Source organism: Taudactylus pleione, unplaced genomic scaffold (assembly GCF_031769625.1).
Source record: "Taudactylus pleione unplaced genomic scaffold, aTauple2 ptg000393l, whole genome shotgun sequence".
NCBI lineage: Eukaryota > Metazoa > Chordata > Amphibia > Anura > Myobatrachidae > Taudactylus > Taudactylus pleione.
In genome coordinates, this window is record NW_028284794.1 from 10,380,970 (window position 1) to 10,407,064 (window position 26,095).

The window sequence follows — 26,095 nt, forward strand, 5'->3', positions numbered from 1 at the left end:
TTGGACTAAGAAATAAAAGTGCACCCATTAGTCCATGCCCCTCTTTCCTGAATTAAAATTTTGGCCTAAGCAACCAGCTGTGTGAGGAGCTAGAAGTGTCTGCTGGCGGAGATTACTCCCCTACAGCTGTCACCAAGTTTGTGTGCCATGAAAGCCCACAGCGGGCACCTGGCAGGTTTTGCCAAGAGCCACCAGTAAGAACAACGGATGACCACCTGAGAAACAGCAAAACCCCAATGAAATGTGGTGCTAAACAGAATATGCTCATCCCATCACAAGTAATACAATTATATTACATTGGGATGTTTTTCCCAAGTTCCAAAGTTCCCTTCTTCCTACGTAGAATGAAGGTCACATAATGCGTTCATTGGGTATATTATCATCCCCTAGCAAAGCTGTAAACAAGATAGGAGCTTATAGTATCTAACAAACATCTTTCAACTATAAGGATGGTCAATTATTAACTACAATCTATATACTTTGATTGTATATGTTATACTTTACAAGTATATATATGTGTGTGTATATACTGTATATATAATCAAACAATACAAAATTGCCCTTATCTTGCGCTAGCTGTAAAATGCAATCAAATAATATACATGACAAAAAAAACGAGGGGCGCTATGAATCTTGAAAATTGTCCTTTCAATTATATTATTAATTGCTGTACATATTCAATAAGTCCATAATTACAGACTGATGAATAAACTTCAACCATTGTACAGCAAAGGGTAGAAGCGTTTCACTGTCGTTGATTTTTTTTTCTTATGTTGCCAAGGTTATTCTATGTGATGAGTTCAATGTCCAATATTATCTGCAATTATACCCTCTCACCAAGTAAAATCCCCCAAGAAAAAAGCCCAATGGGAGCTAGTATGTAGAAATCAGAATATTTTTATTCTTGATAAAAATGTATAGAAGTGTAATTACACTGCATTACAAGGTGTCATATTGTTAACCACTACTTAAGGAGAGATGGAACCACTTCCGGAAACCACACATTTAGGTGTGAGCTCAAATTATAGTGTCCTCACAAAGTGGTGGATACACACAGCACCAGAAACCCTACGCGTTTCGCGCTTCCTAAGTAGAAAAGGCTGGGCAGAGAATGGCCGTCCTCAGACTGCAGTGGATTTTGAGGACAGACAATCTCTGCCCAGACTTTATTATTGTTAGTGTCAACATAAGCTACATTGGGCTTTAAGGGCCTAATTCACTACCGATCGCAACTGCGATTTCAATAGCGATTACACACGTAGTCTCACTGTGATAGTATGCTAATCCATTGCGATCGCTATCTGCCGCAGGACAACATAAGAACGCCCATTTTACCTTACACACATCCGTAATCTTTAGCAAGACTGTGAAACCATCGGTACAATCGAGTACCATCACAGCCTCACGCAGACTTGCGCAAGCCCTTACTCAGAAATTGCTAACTTTATCGCATGCTATGAGTCCTGAGGCTGCGTATGGCATCGCAGTGGCTAATTTATGCACGCCCATGCAACGGCTTTCAAATGCACTGGCACGCCTGCATTTCGCCGAACACCCCCCTGTCACCACCAACAAACGGTACTTCCTTGTCAATCACTCTGTGATGGTTCTGCATGGTCACTGGTATCGCAGACCTGATCGCAGTGACCGGTTCACGCATGTGCACTGCGATACATGTACATGCACAGAACGCAACAAGCGCCCAATTGCGTGCGAAATTGCAGTTGCGATCAGCAATGTATCAGGCCTTAAGAGCCTTGTGAGTTTTCTCTATGAGATACTATTTCCATGTAATCTACACGTTTTTGATAATAACCCTGAAGAAGTCTCTTTCAGGGCTGAAACGTGTAGGGTTTCAGGTGCCGTGTGTATCCTCCACTTTGTCATTTATCTATCTACAGTATCTTAGGGAGGTTAGAGTCCCAGTCGGACCTTTCCGGTGGTCTACGCTGGGCAGAACTTTGACTATATTTATATACGAATATAGTTATGCAGAAGATTACTTACTCGGTGTAGTTTTGATTGCTGGTACAGTCACTTCTGAGGCTTTAAATTCTATACAGAAATAGGAAGAGTCATTTGAATGATTTTAGTTTTTATAATTACTAATAACAGCAGCAATAACAACACTGGGGGTGATTTAGCATAGGACGGAATTGCAAAGCCGCACACAGGCAGCACACAGGCAGCACACAGGCGGCACACAGATGGCACACAGGCACACAGGCAGCACACAGGCACACAGGCAGCACACAGGCACACAGGCACACATGCAGCACACAGGCACACAGGCAGCACACAGGCACACAGGCAGCACACAGGCACACACAGGCAGCACACAGGCACTCAGGCAGCACACAGGCACACATGCAGCACACAGGCAGCACACAGGCACACAGGCAGCACACAGGCAGCACACAGGCAGCACAAAGGCACACAGGCAGCACACAGGCACACAGGCAGCACACAGGCAGCTTTGCAATTCCATCCTTGCTAATATGCAAATGATGCAGGAGGTGCCTGACACCTCCTGCTGCTTTTGAGATCAGAGCACTACGACCGAGGTCGCAGGCTGGGATAACCATCGTGACCATTGGTCATGATGGTGGATAGCGCTGGACAGCTGAGTAAGCCTCAGCTTACGCAGGCTGGCCGGCTTGCGAGACCAGTAAACTGTGTCTGTGGACGTAGATCCAGGCCTGACACACCCCCATTTCCAGGAACACATGCGACGCTTTTGTGAATGTAACGGTGCATGCACAGTGCTGATTACAGCTGCGGTAAGGTAGTGTAGACAGGGAAAACTATCTATTTCCCAAAATGCTGTCATCGCAAAAATGACAGCTTTTCGGAATAGATAGCTATAGAGAGGAGGAATGATGAATTCCTCCGGTAATTAGGTAAAACTCCATGCGAGCTCTAAACCTAATTACCTCCATCGATTTTTTAGTAATGATGAATAGGCCCCTATGTCAAAAAATAAATGTCATATAAACTTAAATTTCTCTGTTATTCACGGTCAGGACACTGACTTTTGGATCCACCCTTGTACGTGCAATGCTGAGCAAGCCCCATTGTCCCTTGTTCACAAAGCACTGACATACTGTATTACACAGTGCTGTACAATTTAACGCTGAATAACATGAAATTGAATGGAATGAAGTCTTGCTGACTGTTTTGCAGATGCATTATATGTAAGACCAAGTTACAGTATACTGCACATTACTAAAGCCCCTTTATAAAGACCGTCACATACAGCTGCTTTCCCATAAAATACGTCACCCAATGTTTTCATTGCAATTTTGCCAGTTGGTTTTTATCTTACGAGGGACTTTTTAGACAGACGTATGAACTTTCGCTCAATAAAAGGTTTAAGGGCAGCTAGTGCCTCATTTATATTTGTATATTAAAAAATGTGTCAAACACAATATATGGAATGAATCCATTAATCCCGGATCTGGCATCTAAAAATAATTACTCAAAAATATTGAATAACTATGAAAAGTCGAAACAAATCAAAAAACCCTACAGCAAATGAACTAAGCCGGGTTAGGGTTTATATATAAAAACAGACTAAAAAAATAGGTATCACTACTCTGAGTTCTTAAATGAATATATATAGAATTATAAATAATAATACCACAATGATCTGCTTCCTATTTAAGGCACACAAGATGCTTGTAAATCAATTAACATTTATTAATGAATAAAAGTATCATTTAGTAAATATAAAATCTATTGCACAGTCATATGAATAAGCCTATTCACTTATAATCCATATCTGTGATATAATATATCAATTAGTAGAAACAATGTTGCACATACTATGTTGCTAGATGTACATAGTGAGCAATCAAAATCAATGAAATCAATGTTTCCCAAACTGTACGCCGTGGCACCCTGGGGTGTCTCCGGACACTTGCAGGGGTGCCTCAGGTTGGTGGTCCAGCACCAAATTAAATTATTTATGGTCAATATAATGTAAATATGTGGACAAACAGAAGCTCAATCCTGTCCAACACCACCACATAACTGAGCCTAGGGTTGACAGGTAAGCACAATTTACTTCACTTTACTACTTTGCTATATTTTTTTCTGAATTTCACAATAACAAACATTTGGCTTAGGGGTGCCGTGAAAACAATACTGATACTCTAGGGCGCCGTGATTCAAAAAAGTTTGGGACCCTCTGTATGAAATTGTCCGAGAATTTGTCCGAGGCTGCTAAATGAAAAAGGAGTGCTTAAGTGACAATTAAATACCCTTCTCTTCCTTCTCAGGCAGCACCCTCTCTTCCTTCTCAGGCAGCACCCCTTCTCTTCCTTCTCAGGCAGCACCCTTCTCTTCCTTCTCAGGCATCACCCTTCTCTTCCTTCTCAGGCAGCACCCTCTCTTCCTTCTCAGGCAGCACCCTCTCTTCCTTCTCAGGCAGCACCCTTCTCTTCCTTCTCAAGCAGCACCCTTCTCATCCTTCTCAGGCAGCACCCTTCTCTTCCTTCTCAGGCAGCACCCTTCTCTTCCTTCTCAGGCATCACCCTTCTCTTCCTTCTCAGGCATCACCCTTCTCTTCCTTCTCAGGCAGCACCCCTTTTCTTTCTTCTCAGGCAGCACTCTTCTCTTCCTTCTCAGGCAGCACCCTCTCTTCCTTCTCAAGCAGCACCCTTCTCTTCCTTCTCAGGCAGCACCCTCTCTTCCTCCTCAGGCAGCACCCTTCTCTTCCTTCTCAGGCAACACCCCTTCTCTTCCTTCTCAGGCAGCACCCTTCTCTTCCTTCTCAGGCATCACCCTTCTCTTCCTTCTCAGGCAGCACCCTCTCTTCCTTCTCAGGCAGCACCCTCTCTTCCTTCTCAGGCAGCACCCTTCTCTTCCTTCTCAAGCAGCACCCTTCTCATCCTTCTCAGGCAGCACCCTTCTCTTCCTTCTCAGGCAGCACCCTTCTCTTCCTTCTCAGGCATCACCCTTCTCTTCCTTCTCAGGCATCACCCTTCTCTTCCTTCTCAGGCAGCACCCCTTTTCTTTCTTCTCAGGCAGCACCCTTCTCTTCCTTCTCAGGCAGCACCCTCTCTTCCTTCTCAAGCAGCACCCTTCTCTTCCTTCTCAGGCAGCACCCTCTCTTCCTCCTCAGGCAGCACCCTTCTCTTCCTTCTCAGGCAGCACCCCTTCTCTTCCTTCTCAGGCAGCACCCTTCTCTTCCTTCTCAAGAACACTCACTCCACATTTCCCCCAAACCTCCTCTTACCCACAACGGGTCACCACTCTGGAGAGAGAGACACAGGAGAATCCAGAAGTCTGATCAAAGCAAATAAGCATTGATCCAATGTCTCAATGTCTGTACCCAGCCATAAACACAGACTGAGCTACTGAGACCTGCTAACACAGAGGGGCTGGCCATTAAAGCCCGTGACCAAGCAGCGTTGGCCTCTAACACTGAATACAGCTATACCATCTGCCCTGGACAATATATAAGTAAACCTGGAAGGGTAAATATTTTTAATTTCTCCTGCACTACAGCACTTATCATCAATATATACTTCACTGGGATTCCAGTGTATGAGATATGAAGATTGGACATTATTTAATTGTCACTTAAGCACTCCTGTTTCATTTACCAGCCTCGGACAAATTGCTTGATTTTGATTGCTCGCTATGTACATCTAGCAACATAGTATGTGCAACATTGTTTTGACTATTTGATATAGTATATCACATATATGGATTATTAGTGAATAGGCTTAGTCATATGACTGTGCAATAGATTTTATATTTACTAAATTATACTTTTATTAATTAATAAATGCTAATTGATTTACAAGCCTCTTGTGTGCCTTATATAGGAAGCAGATAATTGTGGTATTATTATTTATAATTCTATATATATTAATTTAGGAAATCTGCGCAGTGATATCTATTTTTTTAGTCTATTAAAAATGTGTGCAGACATTTTGTTGGAAAAATTATAATTGTGTATTATTTACTATATGCAGAGATTGGTTCCTCTTGTCTGCTGTATAGATATTTTTCTGGTGACAACATTACAGAGCCTCCTACTGTACTGTACAAATGTGTCCTCATACACCTACACTCAAATTGCACCAAATGCCCCAATTTAGTGCACTGACGAAGCTGCATGTGTCCTGCCATACACGTTTGCACCAATTGTGTGTCACAATTGCATCACTAATGCGACAAAAGTACATTGCACGGGTACCCTAGATACTGGCGTTGGCAGTTCCTGCAGCTGCTGTGTGCTACTCGGATTCTAACCTGGGTAAAAAAGGCATCAACTGAGGACTGATACAAGTCAGCTGCGCCATGCATCGTGCTTAAGCAGTGACTTTTATACCAATATGAAAATACTAATACTGAGTACCCAGGACACTATAAGCCACTTTGGATGCAGCTACGATGCTAAACTCAGAAATAAGTATAAAAGTCAGAGTATCACTACCCGGTAGAGTGTCTACATCACGCCATGCGCCTCTCATTAAATGGCACAAAAAGACTAGGAGATCACATCTATAATCTCATTCTCTCTAACTAAGGAGACACTTGCCTTGTAGAAGGGCCACGAGGCCGAGAAGCTGGAGGACCACTGTAGCTTTCATCTCCAAGGTCTGTTGCCTGCAGTATACCAGTGAAACGTTCCCTCTCACCAACGGAGCAGTGCAACAATTGAAGGGACAATGATTAAACTGCTTATCTGTAATAGGTTTATGGCAGGGCCGTCCCACTGTTACGTCTTTTTTCTGCTCTTTCTTTACATCGCAGGTCAAAGTTTGGATGTTTTTATTGAGTTCAACTTTCAATTGCAGGCTATCCCTGTGCACTTGTTTTTATTTTCCTAAGCTACGTGTACCCTGGAAATGTCACCGTTTGCGTAATGCGGCTGGAACCCATGAGACACACTTGTGTGGCAATCACTGGAGAAGTCCAGGATGCTTCCGATTAACAAGGAGCCCTCCAGCACTCCTGGGAGAGTAGACCAGCTTCCTGGATTCTGCCCACTATCCCAGCCATGGGGACTTGAAGACGTGAACATCATCTCAGCAATAATCCCCACCCAGCTGCACAGTTATGCAAGTTGCAGCCTTTACAGTGACATCAAAAGGGGAGTGCTGACCGCACCAGGCGTCACCCTCTGAGGGTGTGACACCATAATGCCAGCTCATTCTCAGTGACCAGGAGCTGGGCGCTGCACCGTGATGTTATTGTGCCCAGCTCCAGGTCACTGGGGAAGAGCCAGCTGTGCAAGGAGAGTCCCCGGGGACAGCATTGTGGGGAAGCCAATCAGGATTGGCTTGATTTCTGCTGCTGCCGCTGCATGCCAGAGCGGGTACAAATTACCCGGGCTTGCTGTAGGGGTCTGATGGAGCCCCGGGTCCGGCAACCCCCCCATTCTACATCACAGCAGCCCAGCACACGCTGCTGTGTGCTGGGCTGCAGTGGGAGACTACTAGCAGCTGGAGCAGTCTCCTATGCCTATGGGGGGAGATATCGCGCTGATCATGCCCCCCATTGGCTGTGCACCGGGCTGAGGGGCAGCGACCACCCCCCCCCCCCAAAGCGGCTCTGCAAAAATGTTTTTTTTCCTGTTTTTTTTCCTAAGGGGGCATTGCCACACCTCCCGCAATTAGGCCACGCCCCTGTCACCCGGGCCCGGCACGGCTCTTGGCGGCTCTGAGTGTTACACACACTGTCACATCACAGTTTACACACAGCCTGGTGGGGGCTGGGCTGGCTAGGGGGCTTTGAAAGATTAAAGTTATTTTATTCCTTTGGGATGGGGGGAGGGGGGCCATGAAAGATTTTCTGTGAGGGCCTATTTTCATTGATCAACTCAATCCCGGGTATCCCAGGAAATCTGAGATTGAGAATTTTTCAATCTTGAATCCCAGGGTTGAAAAAATGATGCAGGATCAGCGTCCCTGGATGCCTACATGGACCGAAGAGGATATGACACACGGGGCAGGTGAGGATGGATGTTTTATTACAGCGATTGTGGATGCTACTGGACGAGAGGACAGAATGGCTACAGGGGGCGAAGGTAAGTCAATTTGTTGTAAATGAGTGTGTGTGAGTGAGTGCGTAAATGTGTAATAAAATATTACAATATTCGTGTCTGTATCCTGTCGTTCTTTGACTATTCTTTTACAGGGTAACGACAGGCACCAGCGAGACCTTAATTCCCCACATGCTGGTACGTATGGTTCTCCAAGTACCAGCAAGCAGGGCAGGCTTGCTGGGACATGTAGTCCCCCTGTAAGAGACAGTAGTATATTTTCTAACTTTTATACCATGAACTCGGCATCCACTGTCTCCAGAGGTGCCACATGCCAAGGATAGCCCCGGCTATCAGACTGGGCCTGGGGTGTCCCCAGGAGGGAGGACCACTTTATTGGGGGGGTGGTCCTCTCTTTCCAAGGCTGAATAGCGAGGGATGTTGAATGCTTCGGCTGGGGGTACCAATATAAGCGTGTCCCCTGGCTGTGGCATTATATCCCCGCTAGAAAGAGTTCGGTACCGGTTGTGTAAAATACGGGAGATCTCAACATAATTTCCCCCAAAATTTTACACAACCAGGACAGGCTCAGGAGCCTGATGCTGGTTGTGTAAATACAGGGGACCCCTACTCATTTTCAAAAAGCCTGGTTGTGGAGGTGGGGGGTCCCACAAATTTTCTTCCACAATTTTTAACCCTTTATATACTTTTACATACACAGAAACGCTGCACAGATCACACTGATCTGTGCAGGCTTTTGCAAACACGCTGTGAGGTGGTCAAAATTGACTGTAAATGAATTAATGTTACTGAGGTTAATAATACTGTAGGAACAAAAACAGGCCCAAATTATGTGATTTTAGCAGTTTTTAACCAAAACCAAAATATGAAGTTAATACAGTTCCAAAACCAAAACCAAAACACAGGGATCGGCGCACATCTCCAGTTATTATTGTATTCATTATTATTATTTTAATAAGTCAAAATAATCTATAGAGTTATCTTCAGGTTGACCAGGTTTCTTATGGTCATTGAACCTGATTCATTACCGATCACATCTGCGATTACGCACCCAATCGGCTGATTGTTGCTTTCTGCGCATGCATATAGATCGCAGGGCACATTCGCGAAGACTTCACTGCGATTGAACTGCGACTACGCAGACCCATCACAGAGTGATTGACAGGAAGTGTGCATTTGGGGGTGGTGGTCGATGAAATGCAGGAGTGTCAGTACATTTGAACGCCATTGCATGGGCGTGAATTGTACTCGATGTTGCCGATGGTTTTGCAGACTAGGTAAGTATTACGGATGGTGTGTAAGGTAAAGTGGGCGTCCTTATGTTTGGCTGCGACCGCAATCATTAGCATATTTTCGCAGTGAAACTGCATGCGTAATCGAAGTTGCGATTGCAATAGCGATCCGTAATGAATCAAGCCCCAATATTGGAATAATCGGTCTGGCTGTATCACACACAGGGACTGATTCTGAGGTAGATGCTGATGCTTACACTGCTGCGATTTTTGCCGGATTTACGATAACATGCAAATGCTAGTTCTAGTCTTCCCTTTGTGTACTAGCGTGCGACGGACTGTGTAAGCTCTGAAATGCTGACTTTCAATGCCCATGAACAGTGTAACTCCACCAGCTGTTTACACTCCACCATCGGTGCTTAGGCCCTCGCCGCTTATGACAGACTATGAGCTGCTCAGTGATTCCTTCTTAGATCCTTCTGGCGACTGTAGCTGTGGCTTGCAGCCATGTTCTCTGACACGCCTGTGACACTCCCGTAACAAGCCCATGAGCTATACTTGCCGACATCCTGGCTGCCCCTTCAGGGAGGGAGCAGCCAGGTCAGCTTAGCAGGGGGCGGGGCCAGCATAGAGAGGCGCAGTTGGGCACATTACATGGCATTTAGGGGTGGAGCTGGGGGCGTGGCCACATGGCAGCATCATTTTGCCCCCACCCCCGTTACACAATGGTGAGATTTCCGGCATTGTGAAGCAGGGGGTGGAATCATGATGACGCGATTCAGCGCAAATCGCTTCATTAGCCCCCCTGGTGTGGCTGTTTGTGGGTGCATTGCGAGGTGGGGACTAGAGGGGCCGGGAGGCTTAGCCACTATTCCGTAGGGGGCCCCCTGGTTTTTGTGTACAATCAGTGGTACTCATGCACCATAGGGGTTTCCAGGATTCTTGAATGAGGCCCACAGTTACTGGGTAAATACTAGAGATGTGCGCCGACCCTCGTGTTTTGGTTTTGGATCTGGATTGGTTTTGCCAAAACCTCACCTCCGTGTTTTGGTTTTGGATCTGGATTTTTTCTTAAAAAATCATAAAAACAGCTAAAATCACATAAAATGTGCCTATTTTTGTTCCTACAGTATAATTAACCTCAATAACATTTATTTCCAGTAAATTCCAACCAATTTTGACCACCTCACAATATTATTTGCTTCATCTAGTTAAGGACAAAAAGTTGCATCCAGCTAGCTGGCTGACTAAGCTAAGTGATACAGTGGGTGGCACTAACATGTGGCAGTTCAGTTTCTAATTTTCAACACAGATACAGTGTGTTATACAGTGTGGGTTGGATACACCAATAGTGCACTTACTGTGACAGCAGTGTCGGCAGAGTGGGGTTGCTGACGGTGTCCTCAGAAAATGGAATGGCTGTGCTGCAGTGCTGGCAGTGTCCTCAGTGAAGGATACCAGTGATGCCGGCAGTGCAGGGGTACCAGATGTGTCTTTAGTGCAGGTTTTCTGGCTGTGTCGGCAGTGCGGGGGTGCCAGTGGTGTCCTCATTGCAGGTTTTCTGACTGTGTCGGCAGTGCGGGGGTTGATGGCGGTGTCCTCATCAGTACATGGAATGGCAGTGCTGCAGTGCTGGCAGTGTTCTCAGTGAAGGGTACCGGCGGTGTCGGCAGAGCGAGGGTGCCAATGGTGTCCTCAGTGCATGTGTGCTGACAGTGTTGACAGTGCAGGGGTGCTGGTGGTGTCCTCAGTGTGGGGTTGTCGGCAGTGTGGGGGTTGCTGATGGTATCCTTAGTACGTGGGGCAGCAGCGCAGGGCTGCCGGCAGTGTTGGCAGTGGTGGTGTCGGCAGCGGGGGATGCTGCCAGTGGAGGTGCCGGTGGTGTCAGCAGTGGGGGGTGCCGGCGGTGTCAGGCTACGGGGGATAGCGGGCACCATCTTCTTTTTCTTCTGTGTGCTGTTTTCAATGGGCTTAACGCTGATTGGCTGAGAGCCGTGACAGAGGGCTCTCTCAGCCAATCAGCGTTAAGCCTGCTCAATACAAAACCTTGCAACTCGACAGCGGGGTCACAAGGTTTTGCCTCGGGTCAGGGATCCGGGGCAGGCAGGGAGATCGGAGCTTCGCTCGGATTACCCCGGATGCCCGAAATTCGGGTGGGTTCGGTTCTCTGAGATCCGAACCCGCTCATCTCTAGTCAATACCCAGGTACTGCTTGATGTTTCTCAGTTACACATCAGGGGGTATATTTATAAAGCAGCAACTTTTGCAAACTGCTTTAAGGGGTGTGAATTCGAAATTTAGATTTAAAGCGGCAATAATATTAAATGCAAAACATGATGTGCTTAGTGTTGCTTTAAATTTTCTAGGTCATACTTGCCGTGAAGTGGCAGCTTGCAAAAGTTTGTGTGCTTCTGTTTGGATGGGTTTCTCATTGTTTTTTCACATCTATTTACCATCGATTTGGAACTGAAAGATCAAAACCCGATGGCATTTAGAGCTGCACAATCCGACTGACATCGATGTCAGGTTTCAATTGAAGCTGATGGATGATAGATTTTTTATAGCAATCCAACATTGTTAATGGTCAGTCTTGTACGGTTTTGGTTTAGAACCAAAAGTGACCTAATGTAAATGTACCCCTCTGTCTTCTATCATGTTGCCAGTAGATGGCAGCAGTTATCTGAGTCAGAAGTCTTGTTATCTGCTATTAGACTATACAGTAGAATGCTAAGGTGGTAAGTTTTTAGTAAGAATCAATTTGCTTTTTAGTCAGTTTTCCGGTGCTTTTGCGATACATGGATTCACTGAAGGCTAAACAGATGAGAAGCCACAAGGAAATCACAGTTTGGAATAGTAGTGAACATTTAAGCACTATTGTTACTTTTTGTTTCTATTAAAAGGATATAATGTAAACCCCCTACTTATTGATCAGCAGGTTTAGAACCCACCTGTAAACTGCAGCAAATCCAAATCCACCCAAATACTGTAAGTGACCTGCCTCTGGCAGGCAAGTTGGGAGAAAGCACTGCAAGGATCAATAGGCTCTGTGCAGGCTCTTATGTTAAGAAATGTGTAAATGAGAAAGAATAAAATGGAGTGTTCATCCCCTGATGACCAGAGCTAGGCATCTAAGCCTAGGCTAGTAGCGACAAACAGTGGGGAAAAATGGCATGGGTTCCGAGTGGAACCGAGTCCCGGATCGAGTTCCACTTCGGGATCAGTTTGGATTTCCGAGTGGAACCGAGTCCCGGTTCGAGTTCCAGTTCGGGATCAGTTTGGATTTCTGAGTGGAACCGAGTCCCGGTTCGGTTTTGTAATCAGCGCCTGATTCAACAAGGGACGCAAGTGAGAGATCGCACGGATCCGGACGATGTTGCGTCTCTGCGCATGCATATGTGTCGTAATGCATGTGCGCAAACGAGTCACTGCGTCCAGCTAAAGGTGTGCAGGGCACAAGCAGAGAGGACAGAGACCTTTCCAATGTTGACTGACAGGAAGGGCCATTTGTGGGTGGTGACGGGAGGTGGTCAGGCGAACACAGGGGTGCCTGTGCATTGGGATGCCATTATAGGGGCGTACATAATTGAGGCAGTGCGGCGGCATACGCAGCCAGATGACTCAATGCGTGCAGGGAGTGGCCAGAATCCTGCGTCAGGTCATCCTTTATTGTGCGTCTGGGTCCGATGGTTCTCCCTGTTACCGATGTTTGCGCTATCCTGCGTACTGATTGAGCATTGAGTAAAGGGAGATGGGTGGCTCTATGTATTGCTAGGCGTCTGCATCCTTGTGCTGCGGATGCCGTTGATTAGCATATACACGCAGCGGCCAAGTGCATGCGATCTCTCACGAGCGTCCCTTGCTGAATCGGGCCAAACTGCATGATTTTTAGCTGTTTTATTAATTTTTTTAGAGATTTTTATCGATTTGTTTTATCGATCTTAATCAGTTTTTAAGGAAACCAAAAACTGAACCAAAACCATACTCGAACCGAAGCACAAACCAGAACAGGTGGTTTTGTCAAAGCCAAAACACAATGAATTAGAACCAAAACCAAAACACGAGGTTCCGCACACATCTCTAAATATTATATTATTTAAATCAATAGTGGCTTATGTAACAACCCTGTAGCAATTTCTACGGCTATTCACAGCATTCTCCTGCTGGGAGTGATGGGGTGTGATTGAACCCAGGGCCTGATTCAGACCCGCTCGCGAATGCTGAGCGCTCGCAAGCGGGTCAATGGTGCCCTAGTGCACATGCGCACGACGGAGGGAGCTCCGTCGTGCGCATGCGCGAGACCCGAATAATGACGGGGTAGCCGTCGTTATGGGTCTCACACCAAAGGGGGCGTGCTGTCGATGGTGAGTGACAGCACGCCCCCTTTGGTGGGCGTGCCGGGGGCGTGGCTGCCAGACCGAGGCGTTCCCATGGGAACGCCTACCGTCTGGGGCCGGCCCCACTGACAACACAAGTGATGTCAGTGGGAGTGCTTTCGGCTCTGGTAGAGCCGAAAGCACTCTAGGGCTTGCGGCAACGAGACCCTACCACAAGGGTCTCGTCGCAAGCCCGATGGTCATGAAGGTCTTGACCATCGCGACCATCTTCCTGGCCGCTTGCTATAGCTCCGGGTCTCGCACCAAAGGGTGCGTGCTGTCGATGTTGATTGACAGCACGCCCCCTTTGGTGGGCGTGCCGGCGGCGTGGCTGCCAGACGGAGGCGTTCCCATGGGAACGCCTACCGTCTGGGTCCGGCCCCACTGACATCACTAGTGATGTCAGTGGGAGTGCTTTTGGCTCTGATAGAGCCAAAATCACTCCAGGGCTTGCGGTCACCGAGACCCTACCGCAGGGTCTCGTCGCAAGCCCGATGGTCACCCACAGCTATGCGAGCGTCCAGGAGGCCGTTCTAAAAATACAATAGGCGGGCACTGATTCAGAGCGAGCGCTCTGAAAGAGCGTCCGGCTCTGAATCAGGCCCCCTGTTATTCACCTTCTGGATATTCCGAGTGGACCTCTTCATAAGGTTATTTTATTTATTTCACCACACAGCAGAGGCAGAGTCCCCACCCTCAGGGGCATAGCGTGTAGCCATGGTGCCTGGAGCATGTGTGTGCATTGACAATAACCACATTAATTTAGGGAACACTGGGAAAAAGCTCATTTGCACATCAACAGGCTTCAAAAACTGCAGGGCCCAAAACATCCCCTTTCTATGCATATACAAAACATTGGTGGCCAGTGGGCATTGCTGGCAAAAAAAAGGTGGGTGATTGGCATTGCTGGGCAAACAGAGGTGGGCAGTGTGTGCAGGGCTCAAAACAATCCCCTTCCGTATCTTTGTGGCCCCCTGGTTACGCTACGTAAGTAGCGTAACCAGGAAATACTATTTGCTGTCTCTATGCTGAACCTTTGGAAGCAGAATGGTATTACAACCATTGAAGGTGCAATCCAGAGTTATGTATACGTTTTTTTTTTAAATATTGGTTTAGGTGCAATTACCAAGCAGGAAGGAGTGTCACAGGCTCCCAATGGTCCCCTGGAGAACTATGAATTTATTGAATTATAATATATTAGAAATGTAACACAACGCTAGATGTTGGGTGTACTAATCAATTCATCAACTATATATAATGTAGGGTTTGGTGCGAGCAGCACAGTGTACGAGCCACTTTGGGTAGTCCCAGGCAGTGACCAGCAGGATAGGGAGGGACCATGGACAGTTCATCAAAAGTTGATCCGCGCAGCACAAATCATCATAACTGTGAAAATGACATCTCTACATGGGCACAAGTTAGATACCTTTATGTGGTGTATGTATTTATAGAAGCGGAAAACTGGGGGGGCGATTCAGACCCGGACGCTAAGCCAGGCTTGCCTACCCTCCCGATTTTCGGGTGCCGCTCCCAGCCCCCCCGGAAAGGCAGGCAAGCCTCCCGGAAGCCTCCGACCCTCCCGTCCTCCCCCCTGAAAAGATTAGAAACCCCCGCAGCGGGGGAGCCGGTGACGCGATTCGCGCTGAATCGCGTCATCGTGGACGCGCCCACTGCTTCACACTGCCGAAAATAACGGCATTGTGTAGAGGGGCGCCCCCAATGACCGCCCCCACCCCCCCGCTGTTACCCGACAATCAGCTCCCTCCCGGAAGGCTGGAGCTGATTGTCAGCAAGTATGCGCTAAGCTGCGCTCTCTCGCAGCCATCAGGGGGCAGATATGCAAATGCCGCGATCGCACAGCCAGGCTAAAGGACGCCCTCTATGTCTTAGAGAGCGACAGCAGAGTGATCGCACGCCGGTGTAATGACGGACACTTTTCTTTCTAAGCACACGTCATCTCCAGGAAGTGTATGATTAGTCAGTAACATCGAGAGTCATCGGAGCTGCTCACAGTCCTTAAGGTAGACCCTACCCCGCCGCAAGCACTGCGATCACTTGCAGGCTGAGATACAACCAGGTGACGTGTACAATGATACTTCAATGGTAATTATGCACGCCCAAAGAACGCCATTTTAATGCTCAGACACTCCTGCGTTCGCACATCCTCCCCCCATTAACCCAGACCTCCGCCTGTTACCACCCACAAAAATGGCACTGTCACTCTATCAGTGGCCCGTCTGAGGGCTTCGAGCGAGCGCTTCTCCATCGCACAGACCGGTTCGCACATGCATATTTTGCCACATACGCATGCGCAGATGGGCGTCAGTCACCCAAAGCACGCAGACGCGGCCTAGCGTCTGGGTCTGAATCGGCCCCTGGGTACAGGGCTGCCATCAGACATGGTGGGGTCAGGGACTGACAAAATATGCTGGGCCCCCCGCCCCCCCCCGTATTAGTAGTATTTTAAATAGGGTATTAACAATGATACTGTATATGTCCTTGATAATTGGTCAATAATTGGCTTACATACATTTTGACACCTCTGACCCCCTTCAGTATCTCCAGCCCAGCCCAGCCCTGCTATCCAACACTTGTCTGCAGTCCAGCCCCACAGCAAGTCCCAGCCCGAGACAGTGAGCCACAGCCCCGGGTAGGCAGTCAGCTTCATCCCCAGACATTGCGCACCAGCCCCAGGCCATACTTGCCTACCCTCTCTATTTGGTCGGGAGCCTCCCGAAAATCGGGTGCCGCTCCCGACCTCCCGGGATGGCAGGCAAGTCTCCCGGCTGCCGCGGATCCCTCCTTTCCCACCGCAATAACTTGTAAAAACCACGGCAGCGAAGGGGGGCGGTGACGCGATTTGCGTCATTTTGGCACCGACCCCTGCTTCACACTGCCTGTAATATCGGCAGTGTGTAGCAGGGGCGGGGCCAAAATGACACGCTCGCATGGCTCCGCCCCCGCCCTGCCCGCAAAAACTTGTCATCTGGCCAGCCCCGCCCCCGTTTGCTAGCCACGCCCCCCCAGTAATGCCGATCTGGCTGCTCCCTTTCGGGAGGGGCAGCCAGATAGTCGGCATGTATGCCCCAGGCAGGCAGTCAGCTTCATCCCCAGACATTGAGCACCAGCCCCAGGCAGTCAGCTTCAGCCCCAGGCAGTCAGCCCCAGGAAGCTAGTGTCAGCCCAGCCCAGACCCAGACAGCCAGCCAGTCAGTCAGTCCCAGCCCAGCCCTAGGCAGCCAGCCCTGCACTTACCTTCTACAGACGAGCCGCAGTTCCTCTGTCCACTTCACTCTATCCATCAGCGGTGCAGCACAGTGCGACGTCATGACGTCACGCGCGCCGGTCGCCGGGTCATCGTCCCACTTTTGCAGGCTAGGAAACAAAGTGGGCAGTGGCAGCAACGGGTAGCAGGCGAGATGGTGGCAAGCAGTCACCCCTGATGGCAGTCCCGGCAGTCCCCCTTCTGAGTGTGGTGGCAGGTTGGTAGGTGCGGGCGGGCCCCCAGAGACTCCGGGCCCGGGACTCCAGTCCCGGCAGTCCCCCCCTGATGGCGGCCCGGCCTGGGTACATTAAGTTTAATGGAAAGTAAAGCTTTAACATCATGCAATGCAAAATGGATGACAAATATAAAAAAGAAAAAAACCATGCTGACTGTGGCGCTATCAGTGCAATTTACATATGAGTATTCGCTGCTGTCACAAAGAAGAACGTATATATTTCTCCCAAGCAATATAAGAACAACAAAAAGTGGCGGCGCGTTCAAATCATACACCAAAGAAAATAAGATAAAGCATAAATAAATTGTACTCAATAAAAAAGCATATATATCATCACAAAAATTGCAAACATATATTGAGTATGGTACATATATATGGAAAAACTCCTCTATAAAAATGACATTATAAAATGCATATTTTGTATAAAAGATAAAAAGCATAAAAAAAACTAGGGGAACTATCCATTAATTACATCTCTTCAATCAGGGTCATACTGTCACTCATTTTAGTGTTCTCTATATATTCTGTTCTCTGCCTTCCACCAGTGGATCCGTAAAGCTTCTTAAACACTTGTAACCTCCTTCATAATGAATTCTCCCAAACTCCCCCACTATCTATCTACATCTGTAAGTATGACTGCATTTTGGATTTGATCTGTGCTAGTTTCACCCTGTTGGCTGGCACCCCCATTATCGGTAGGCTGATTAGTTGACTGAAAAGGTTAAGCTGCAGATCATTCTCCCGATAATCCATTATCTCCACTCACTCTTTTATTGGCCATATAACACTCCATCTTCTCCCAATTACATCTGCAGCAGGTACCATGGAAATCATCTCTCTCTTTCTAATGGCTATTAAAATTGCACATATTGGCCCTCATTCAGAGGTGGTCGCAAGAAGTGATCGCTCTCTCTGTATGAGGGTGGCCTCTTCATTTTTGAAGTGCAGACTCCTGGTCGTTAGTTAAGCTGTGGGTTACCACCCACAGCTTAACGACCGACCAGCTTGATGGTCGCGATGGTGAACACCATCGCGACCATCGGTGCTTGTGACGAGACCCTAAGGTTGGGTCTTGGCAGCCACAAGCCCCAGGGAGCTTCCTGCTCTAATCGAGCAGTAAGCTCCCCACTGACAACACTGATGATGTCAGTGCGGCTGCCCACAAAACGGTAGGCGTTCCTTAAGGAATGCCTCCGTTTTGGAAACCAGCCCCTCCGGCCCGCCTACAAAACGGGGCGAGCTGTCGATCAACATCAACAGCCGCCCCTTTTGTAGAGAGCTCCGGAGTGAAAGAGTTTCTCTCTCGCTCCGGGGCTTGTGCACGTGCAGTGCGGCTGCTGCGCGTGTGCAGGGCCTTAACATTGTCCCGGTTGCGAGCACTTAGCGCTTGCGACCGGGTCTGAATGAGACCCATTGTCCCTAGCTCCTTCTTCCAACAATCTAGTACTCTGGGCTCTTTCACTACATAGAATTGTCTTACAGCTTACTCTAACTCTGGCCCTCATTCAGAGGCGGTCGCAAGAAGCGATCGCTCTCTCTGAATGAGGGCGGCCGCTTCTTTTTTTTAGTGCGGCCTCCTGGTCGCTAGCTAAGCTGTGGGTTACCACCCACAGCTTAGCGATCGACCAGGGTGATGGTCGCAATGGTCAAGACCATCGCGACCATCGGGGCTTGTGACAAGACCCTAAGGTTGGGTCTCAGCAGCCGCAAACCCCAGGGAGCTTCCTGCTCTGTTCGAGCAGGAAACTCTCCACTGACATCACTACTGATGTCAGGGCGGCCGCCCACAAAACGGCAGGCGTTTGCTTGGGAACGCCTCCATTTGTGTAGGCACCCCCCCGCCACGGGCTGAGCTGTTGATCAACATCGACAGCCGGCCCTTTTGTCATGAGCTCCGGAGCGAGAGAGTTTCTCATGGTAAGTATAGTTAGGGCTATGATTTATTGGATAACTCTATGCCTACTCTATTTATTTTCTTGTACAGTGCCTCCACCCAAGCTTTGGATGTGTGATGCCTTTTTGAACTGAACTTGGTAACACTTCAAAAAGTAAGTGTAACTGTAACCACCTCTTTCTTTCACTAGTTCAGGGGTTAAAGAGAGCCGGAACTGCGGGGCTGATTCTGACCTGGTCGCAAGCGTTGAGCGCTCACAACCGGGTCAATGTTTGCCCACTGGGTATGCGCACGACGGAGCCGGCTCCGTCGTGCGCATGCGCGAGACCCGGCTAGCGACGGGTGCTCCGTCGCTCCGGGTCTCGCACCAAAGGGGGCGAGCTGTCGATGGTGATTGACAGCTCGCCCCATTTGGTAGGCAGGCAGGGAGGGTGGCTGGCCAAACTGAAGCGTTCCTGAAGGAACGCCTGCCATTTGGGTGTGGCCCCACTGACATCACCAGTGATGTCAGTGGGAGAGCTTCCAGCTCTATTAGAGCCAGAAGCTCTCTGGGGCTTGCGGGCACGAGACCCTACCACAAGGGTCTCGTCGCAAGCCCGATGGTCACGATGGTCTTGATCATCGCGACCATCAACCTGGCCACTCGCAATAGCTGTGGGTGGTCACCCACAGCTATGCGAGCAGCCAGGAGGCCGAACAAAAAAAAAAAAGCCCTGATTCAGATCGAGCGCTCATTCAGAGCGTCCATCTCTGGATCAGGCCCTGCGTTCCGTCACTTGTAATTGGAGGCGGAACCAGTTCCGCCTCTGCCCGCCCACCTTGCTCAGCCACAGCAGCTAAGTACAGGCAACTGCGGCTGGCAGATTAAAAAGGACACTGCAGGCTTCTCTCTGGCTGCCCCGCCTCTGCCTGCCCTCTTTGCCCAGTCACATATTTAGTGATCGGGACTCACCTTTAGGAGGGGTCCGGGTTCCCAGGGATGCGCAGCTCATCCCCAGGGAGCCGGCCCAGCCACACAGCAGAGAGAGACACTGGACAGCGCTCCTGTCATTGAAATAGGCGCCGATCGTGAGCCGATCAGAGTTTGCGGACTGGCAGCCAATCAGCATCGGCTGCTGTTCCGTGACCTCTGTTTGGCTTTTGACTGAGGCCAGATTTCAATGACAACGGCACTAGGCACTAGGCACTAGGCTGAAGTGCCAGTGCTGCTGCAGCTTTCTGCTGATGTGGGCGTGAGGGGGGGCGACCTGACACCGTGGCACGCTAGGTAAGAGGCTGCTCGGCAGGGGAGGAGAGCATAATGTATAAGGGGCATTAGTATTACTGTGTAACATAATGTAGAAGGGGAGACGCATAATGCTGTTTATTGTGACTGGCCCCACTACACACCTAGGTGATAAGGTTACCATGCTCCACTATACTCTATCCTCCACCCTCTCTGTATGCGATTTCCCTGCTCCCTCTGCCCCCTAATATGTGAACACCCATTGACCACTGTACCCCCTACACATGTATATGATCACCTTGCTGTTTCTGTCCCTTCATGTATTTTATGTCCAGCACCCAAATGGGGTGGGGATGGGGGTTTAATGGCCGGGTAAGGGGTGAGTTCCACCACCTCTCTGCACTAGTTCAATAACTTTCCTTTAAATCAACTTTATCTGTGCAATTCTTTTGGCAGCGACTGAGCTCACAGAAAATGCCACTTTCAGCAAAATAACAGATTCTATTATACAAGATCTTCTCTCTTTTCCACAGGGCTAGAAGTTACCAAACACTTAGGCAAAATTGAAACAAGGGGTCTGATTCAGAGCCGGATGCTCTGACAGAGCGCTCGCTCTGAATCAGGGCCGTCCCTCTTGTTTTTCAGAGCAGCCTCCCGGTCGCTCGCATAGCTGTGGGTGACCACAAACAGCTATAGCAAGCGGCCAGGAAGATGGTCGCGATGGTCAAGACCATCATGACCATCGGGCTTGCGACGAGACCCTTGTGGTAGGGTCTCGTTGCCGCAAGCCCAACAGTGCTTTCGGCTCTACCAGAGCCGAAAGCACTCCCACTGACATCACTTGTGTTGTCAGTGGGGCCGGCCACAGTCGGTAGGCGTTCCCATGGGAACGCCTCCGTCTGGGCAGCCACGTCCCCGGCCCGCCCACCATAGGGGGCGTGCTGTCACTCAACATCGACAGCACGCTCCCTTTGGTACAAGACCCGGAGCGACGGTTTGCCCGTCGCTATCCGGGTCTCGCGTATGGGCATAGCGCTCGCGAGCGGGTCTGAATCAGGGCCATGGTTCACATGTTTTGACAAATAATCAAAGTGCTATTCTACAAAAATTCATCTGTCATTTCTAATAAAGTGCTGCAAACAGAATAACCTTTAATTCTGTAGGGAGAGTTATGAGTAAATGTAAAATCTAAATGGCTGGACTAAATGTTTGCCTTTTAATAAAAGCACCTCTTAGGGCTGATATTAACCGATAAATTGTTTCCTGAAAACAACCTTTTACCCCTCGCTCAACTCCCACACATACACACTTATGCATCATGCACTCTAGAAACAGATACTAAAGTCATATTTCTGGCCAGATGTTTGGTGGTGCACATATTTAATGAACTTGGATTATGGTAGTGATCTCTGTAGCTACAGTTGCTTATGTTGTAAAAAGTCCCTGCTGTATTTTTCAATTATATAAAAACTGAGTGTAACTGAATTTATCACTTAGAAAGTAGGTTATGCAGTAGAACAATTGTCCCATTAGGAGAATAAAATATATTCCTTATTGGTTTGGGACTGGCTGTAGCTGGCAGATAAGTTCCTTTGGAGAGTGAAGTTTATGCCATTCTGACACTGTCTGCCTGGGGGCTGCTTGTGATACTCTCTTTGTACAGAGGAATACTATAAAGATTTTTGTGTAGAGGAAAATCTACTATGTAAGTATATAGGCACTAACATATAGGGCCTGATTCAGAGATGGATGCTAATGCGATCGCAGCTGCGATTCCATACGCAACGCTATATATATATATATAATTGATGACCACATGGACCTAGAGTAGGAGGAGGGTGGACCCCCCAAATGTATATGGGGATGATCTCTGGGATACAGATAAATACAATGTATCAGGTGGAGCTGGTAAAATACAGGTAGACACAATGTATCAGTTACAGCTGGTAACGGCTATAAAGTAAGTGATAGATGAAGTGGGATGAGCTGCAGAACATTTACAACTGCAACAAGTGTGATCAGGCTCGACGACAGGGGTGGATTGCAGGTGCACCCATACTGGGCCGGGCACAAAGCAGGCCGCAGACAGCAGATGGCTCTAGCCAGCAGATAGCTCTGGCCAGCCGCCATAAACCCACCGCCCAGCTTTGTTGTACTCTGGCCTGGGCAGCGCTGGGCTCTTCCATGTGGCTCAGATGTGGTCCGGGCTGGATATGACCTCCAGCAACACGGCATGGCGGCGTGGTGTTATAGGTCACGCCACCGCATATACTCCCCGCCTCTCAGGTAGGCTGTTGTGGAGAGGGGAAGGGGCAGGGGTTTAGGGCTGAAGAAAGTGAAGTAGGTTGGGGGCCAAATAAGGTAAAAGGGGCTGAGGGCTGGGGAGGGGATGGGAGTCATGGGACTGAGGGCTGGGGAAGGTGATAGGAGCCATGGGACTAAGGGCTGGGAGTCATGGAACTAAGGGCTAGGGAAGGTGATGAGGCTGAGGAAGGTGATGGTGGTCTGATGAAGGTGCTGAGGTCTGGGGATGGTGATGAGGGTCTGAGGAAGGTTATGAGTAGCTTTTGGGCTGAGAATGGTGATGAGGGTTTGAGGCTGAGGAAGGTGATGAGGAGCTTTTGGGCTGAGAATGGTGATGAGGGTTTGAGGCTGAGGAAGGTGATGAGGAGCTTTTGGGCTGAGAATGGTGATGAGGGTTTGAGGCTGAGGAAGGTGATGAGGAGCTTTTGGGTTGATGATAGTGATGAGAGGCTGAATTTGAGGAAGGTGATAAGGGGCTGAGGACTGAGGATGGCTGGCTGCAGACACCATCCCTCCTATCCCTGAGGCATCCACAGCACTGTCATCAAGAAGACCATGGAAGAGACGGCAGATAAGAAATACGGCTACAGTGTGGTAAGACATAGCGGTAAATTTACTAAAGTGAGATTTTTTAAAAGTGAGTTTTAAAAGTGATGTTGCCCATAGCAACCAATCAGATTCTACTTAACATTTAACTAGCACCTTCTAGAAGATAAAAGCTAGAATCTGATTTTTTGCTATGGGCAACATCACTTTTAAAACTCACTTCTAAAAACTCTCACTTTAGTAAATTTACCCCATATTGTAGTTTTACTTTATGTAAAGGCTGGTATATCTTTCAGTTAACAAATCATGCTTAATATATCGCACATGTAGGGGAGGTATGTACTGGATCGGGGGTGGTGGTGAGAAGGTGGGGCCCCCAGAGACATCAGTGTACTGTGCCCTGAGATTTCTGTTGCCGGCCTTGAGTGTGACAATGGAGATAGAAGATACTTAATGTCCATCACTAGCCAGGTCATTTCATCCATACCTTCATAAATGGCATTATATAGAGATGACATTGGGGGGCTGCTACAAATCTAGGGGTTTCAATAGTTAATACTCCACCCCTCCACCAAAAACAAATTATGTGCACCACAACTCCCAGCAGTGATCAGGAGAGTGACATCCCTGGCAGGAGGCAGCAAGAGGCCCAGCCACTGGCACCACCCAAAGCACACTTGCAGCGCTGCCACATGTCCTCAGCAAGCACCCTTCACCTGTCCAGCAGCAGCTGCAATGGCCGCAACAGTCACTTTGCAGAACTTCTCCCGATGCGCCCATCCAGAGGAATGCTCACTAGAGATGGCTAGTGAGTGAGTGTCTCAACACACTGACTCAAATCATTCATATGAGTGAATGATTCGAGTCACTCAGTGTTTGGTGAGTCGAGATACCCAGCTCCCTAGCCTCTCTGTCACCTCTCCTAGCCTCTCTGTCACCTCCCCTAGCCTCTCTGTCACCTCCCCTAGTCTCTCTGTCACCTCCCCTAGTCTCTCTGTCAGTGGGAGCCAGAGTGAGTGACAGCTCCGCCCCCTACACTGCTGATCCGACCTGATTATACTTCTCCACTGTGTCAGATCAGCAGTGTAGGGGGCGGAGCTGTCAGCGACTCACTCTGAGTCGTGCAGCTATTGCCAAGGGCTCAGGGCAGTGCACTAAATCACCTGAGTCAGTGCAGAGGCTTGAGCTGGGATGCGGGGGGCGGAGCTGTCAGCGACTCACTGAGTCGCACAGCTACAGCCAGGGCTCAGGGGAGTTCACTGACTCAAGAGAGTCAGTGAGAACCCTGAGCTGTAGTGCTGGGCTGCGGGGGGGGGGGGGGGCAGGAGCTGTCAGCGACTCACTCTGAGTCACTGGCACCCCTTCTGGCTCCAGCGCTGCTCTATCTAAAGAGCCATGTCTCAAGACACTGTCTCGAGACACTTCACTGAGTTGAGCTCAGTGAATCGATCTGCCCATCCCTAATGCTCACAAGTGACACAGCCTCACAGCACTTACCCCAGGCAGCCAGATGCTCTGCCCATCCCTAATGCTCACAAGTGACACAGCCTCACAGCACTTACCCCAGGCAGCCGGATGCTCTGCCCATCCCTAATGCTCACAAGTGACACAGCCTCACAGCACTTACCCCAGGCAGCCGGATGCTCTGCCCATCCCTAATGCTCACAAGTGACACAGCCTCACAGCACTTATCCCAGGCAGCCGGATGCTGACTGCTCTGTTTCTGATGCTCACAAGTGACAAAGCCTCACAGCACTTACCCCAGGCAGCCGGATGCTGACTGCTCTGTTTCTGATGCATGTCTTTGGTGTAGTACTGTCTGGGGATTGGCAAAGCTCTGACGGACAAGAGGACAGCCTCTTCACACAATGACAGCAGCTCAGAGCTCCTCTGCGCATGTGCTGCCTGTCATGCAACTCAACTAGGGGCCTGGCCATATGCAACACATGGCCCCACAGGCCTTTCAGCCCACCAGGATTCTTCCCAGTGAGTTATTCGGCAATCCACTCCTGCTCACAGTTATGTCCTCCCAGTGAGGATTCCTTGTTCTATCATTTTGTGTATCATTGGTAGGAGAATATGTAATTGTCCCTCTTGTTCTTGTACTACATGTGTATCAGTGTCTCTCATGCAATATGTAGGTTGACAGGAAGTACAGTCAATCAATTTCATTACTAATGCCACATTTTGCCCACCACCAGCTGCAATTGCTATTCCACAAGCATATGTATCACAAGTTCCCTACACCTCTTAAATAATAAGTCTGTTGGTGCAGGGATATCTTTACCCTCTGTTTCATGTGTTTGTACAGTATATAACGGTAATGGTACAGAGATGATAGAATGTGCAGCCACCTCTAACAGTCTTCTACATCACATGGCACTAAGTAAACAAAGCAGACCCCTAGTCTGGTGGCTGATGTATCAAAGGAACACATATCTGGTGACTAGTGTATGTTAGTACCTTCCATCTGGTGACTAGTGTATGTTAGTACCTTCCATCTGGTGACTAATGTATGTTAGTACCTTCCATCTGGTGACCAGTATATTTTAGTACTCTCCACTCTCCATCTAGTGACTAGTGTATGTTAATACTCTCCATCTAGTGACTAGTGTATGTTAGTACTCTCCATCTAGTGACTAGTGGATGTTAGTACTCTCCATCTGGTGACTAGTGTATGTTAGTACCTTCCATCTGGTGACTAGTGTATGTTAGTACCTTCCATCTGGTGACTAATGTATGTTAGTACCTTCCATCTGGAGACCAGTATATTTTAGTACTCTCCACTCTCCATCTAGTGACTAGTGTATGTTAATACTCTCCATCTAGTGACTAGTGTATGTTAGTACTCTCCATCTAGTGACTAGTGGATGTTAGTACTCTCCATCTGGTGACTAGTGGATGTTAGTACTCTTCATCTGGTGACTAGTGTATGTCAGTGCTCTCCATCTAGTTTCTAGTGTATGTTAGTGCTCTCCATCTAGTGACTAGTGTATGTTAG

General features: G+C 48.5%; 1 protein-coding gene across 1 annotated transcript in view; it reads right to left on the minus strand.

Annotated features, from left to right (window-relative positions):
• LOC148507476 (mucin-17-like) overlaps positions 1-6,605 on the minus strand; it is a 45,514-nt gene extending 38,909 nt beyond the window's left edge. The window contains exon 1 of the mRNA XM_088446112.1: positions 6,554-6,605. Coding sequence (XP_088302238.1) covers positions 6,554-6,605 — 52 coding nt within the window. The remainder of the gene's footprint in view (positions 1-6,553) is intronic.
• Positions 6,606-26,095: the final 19,490 nt, after the last annotated feature.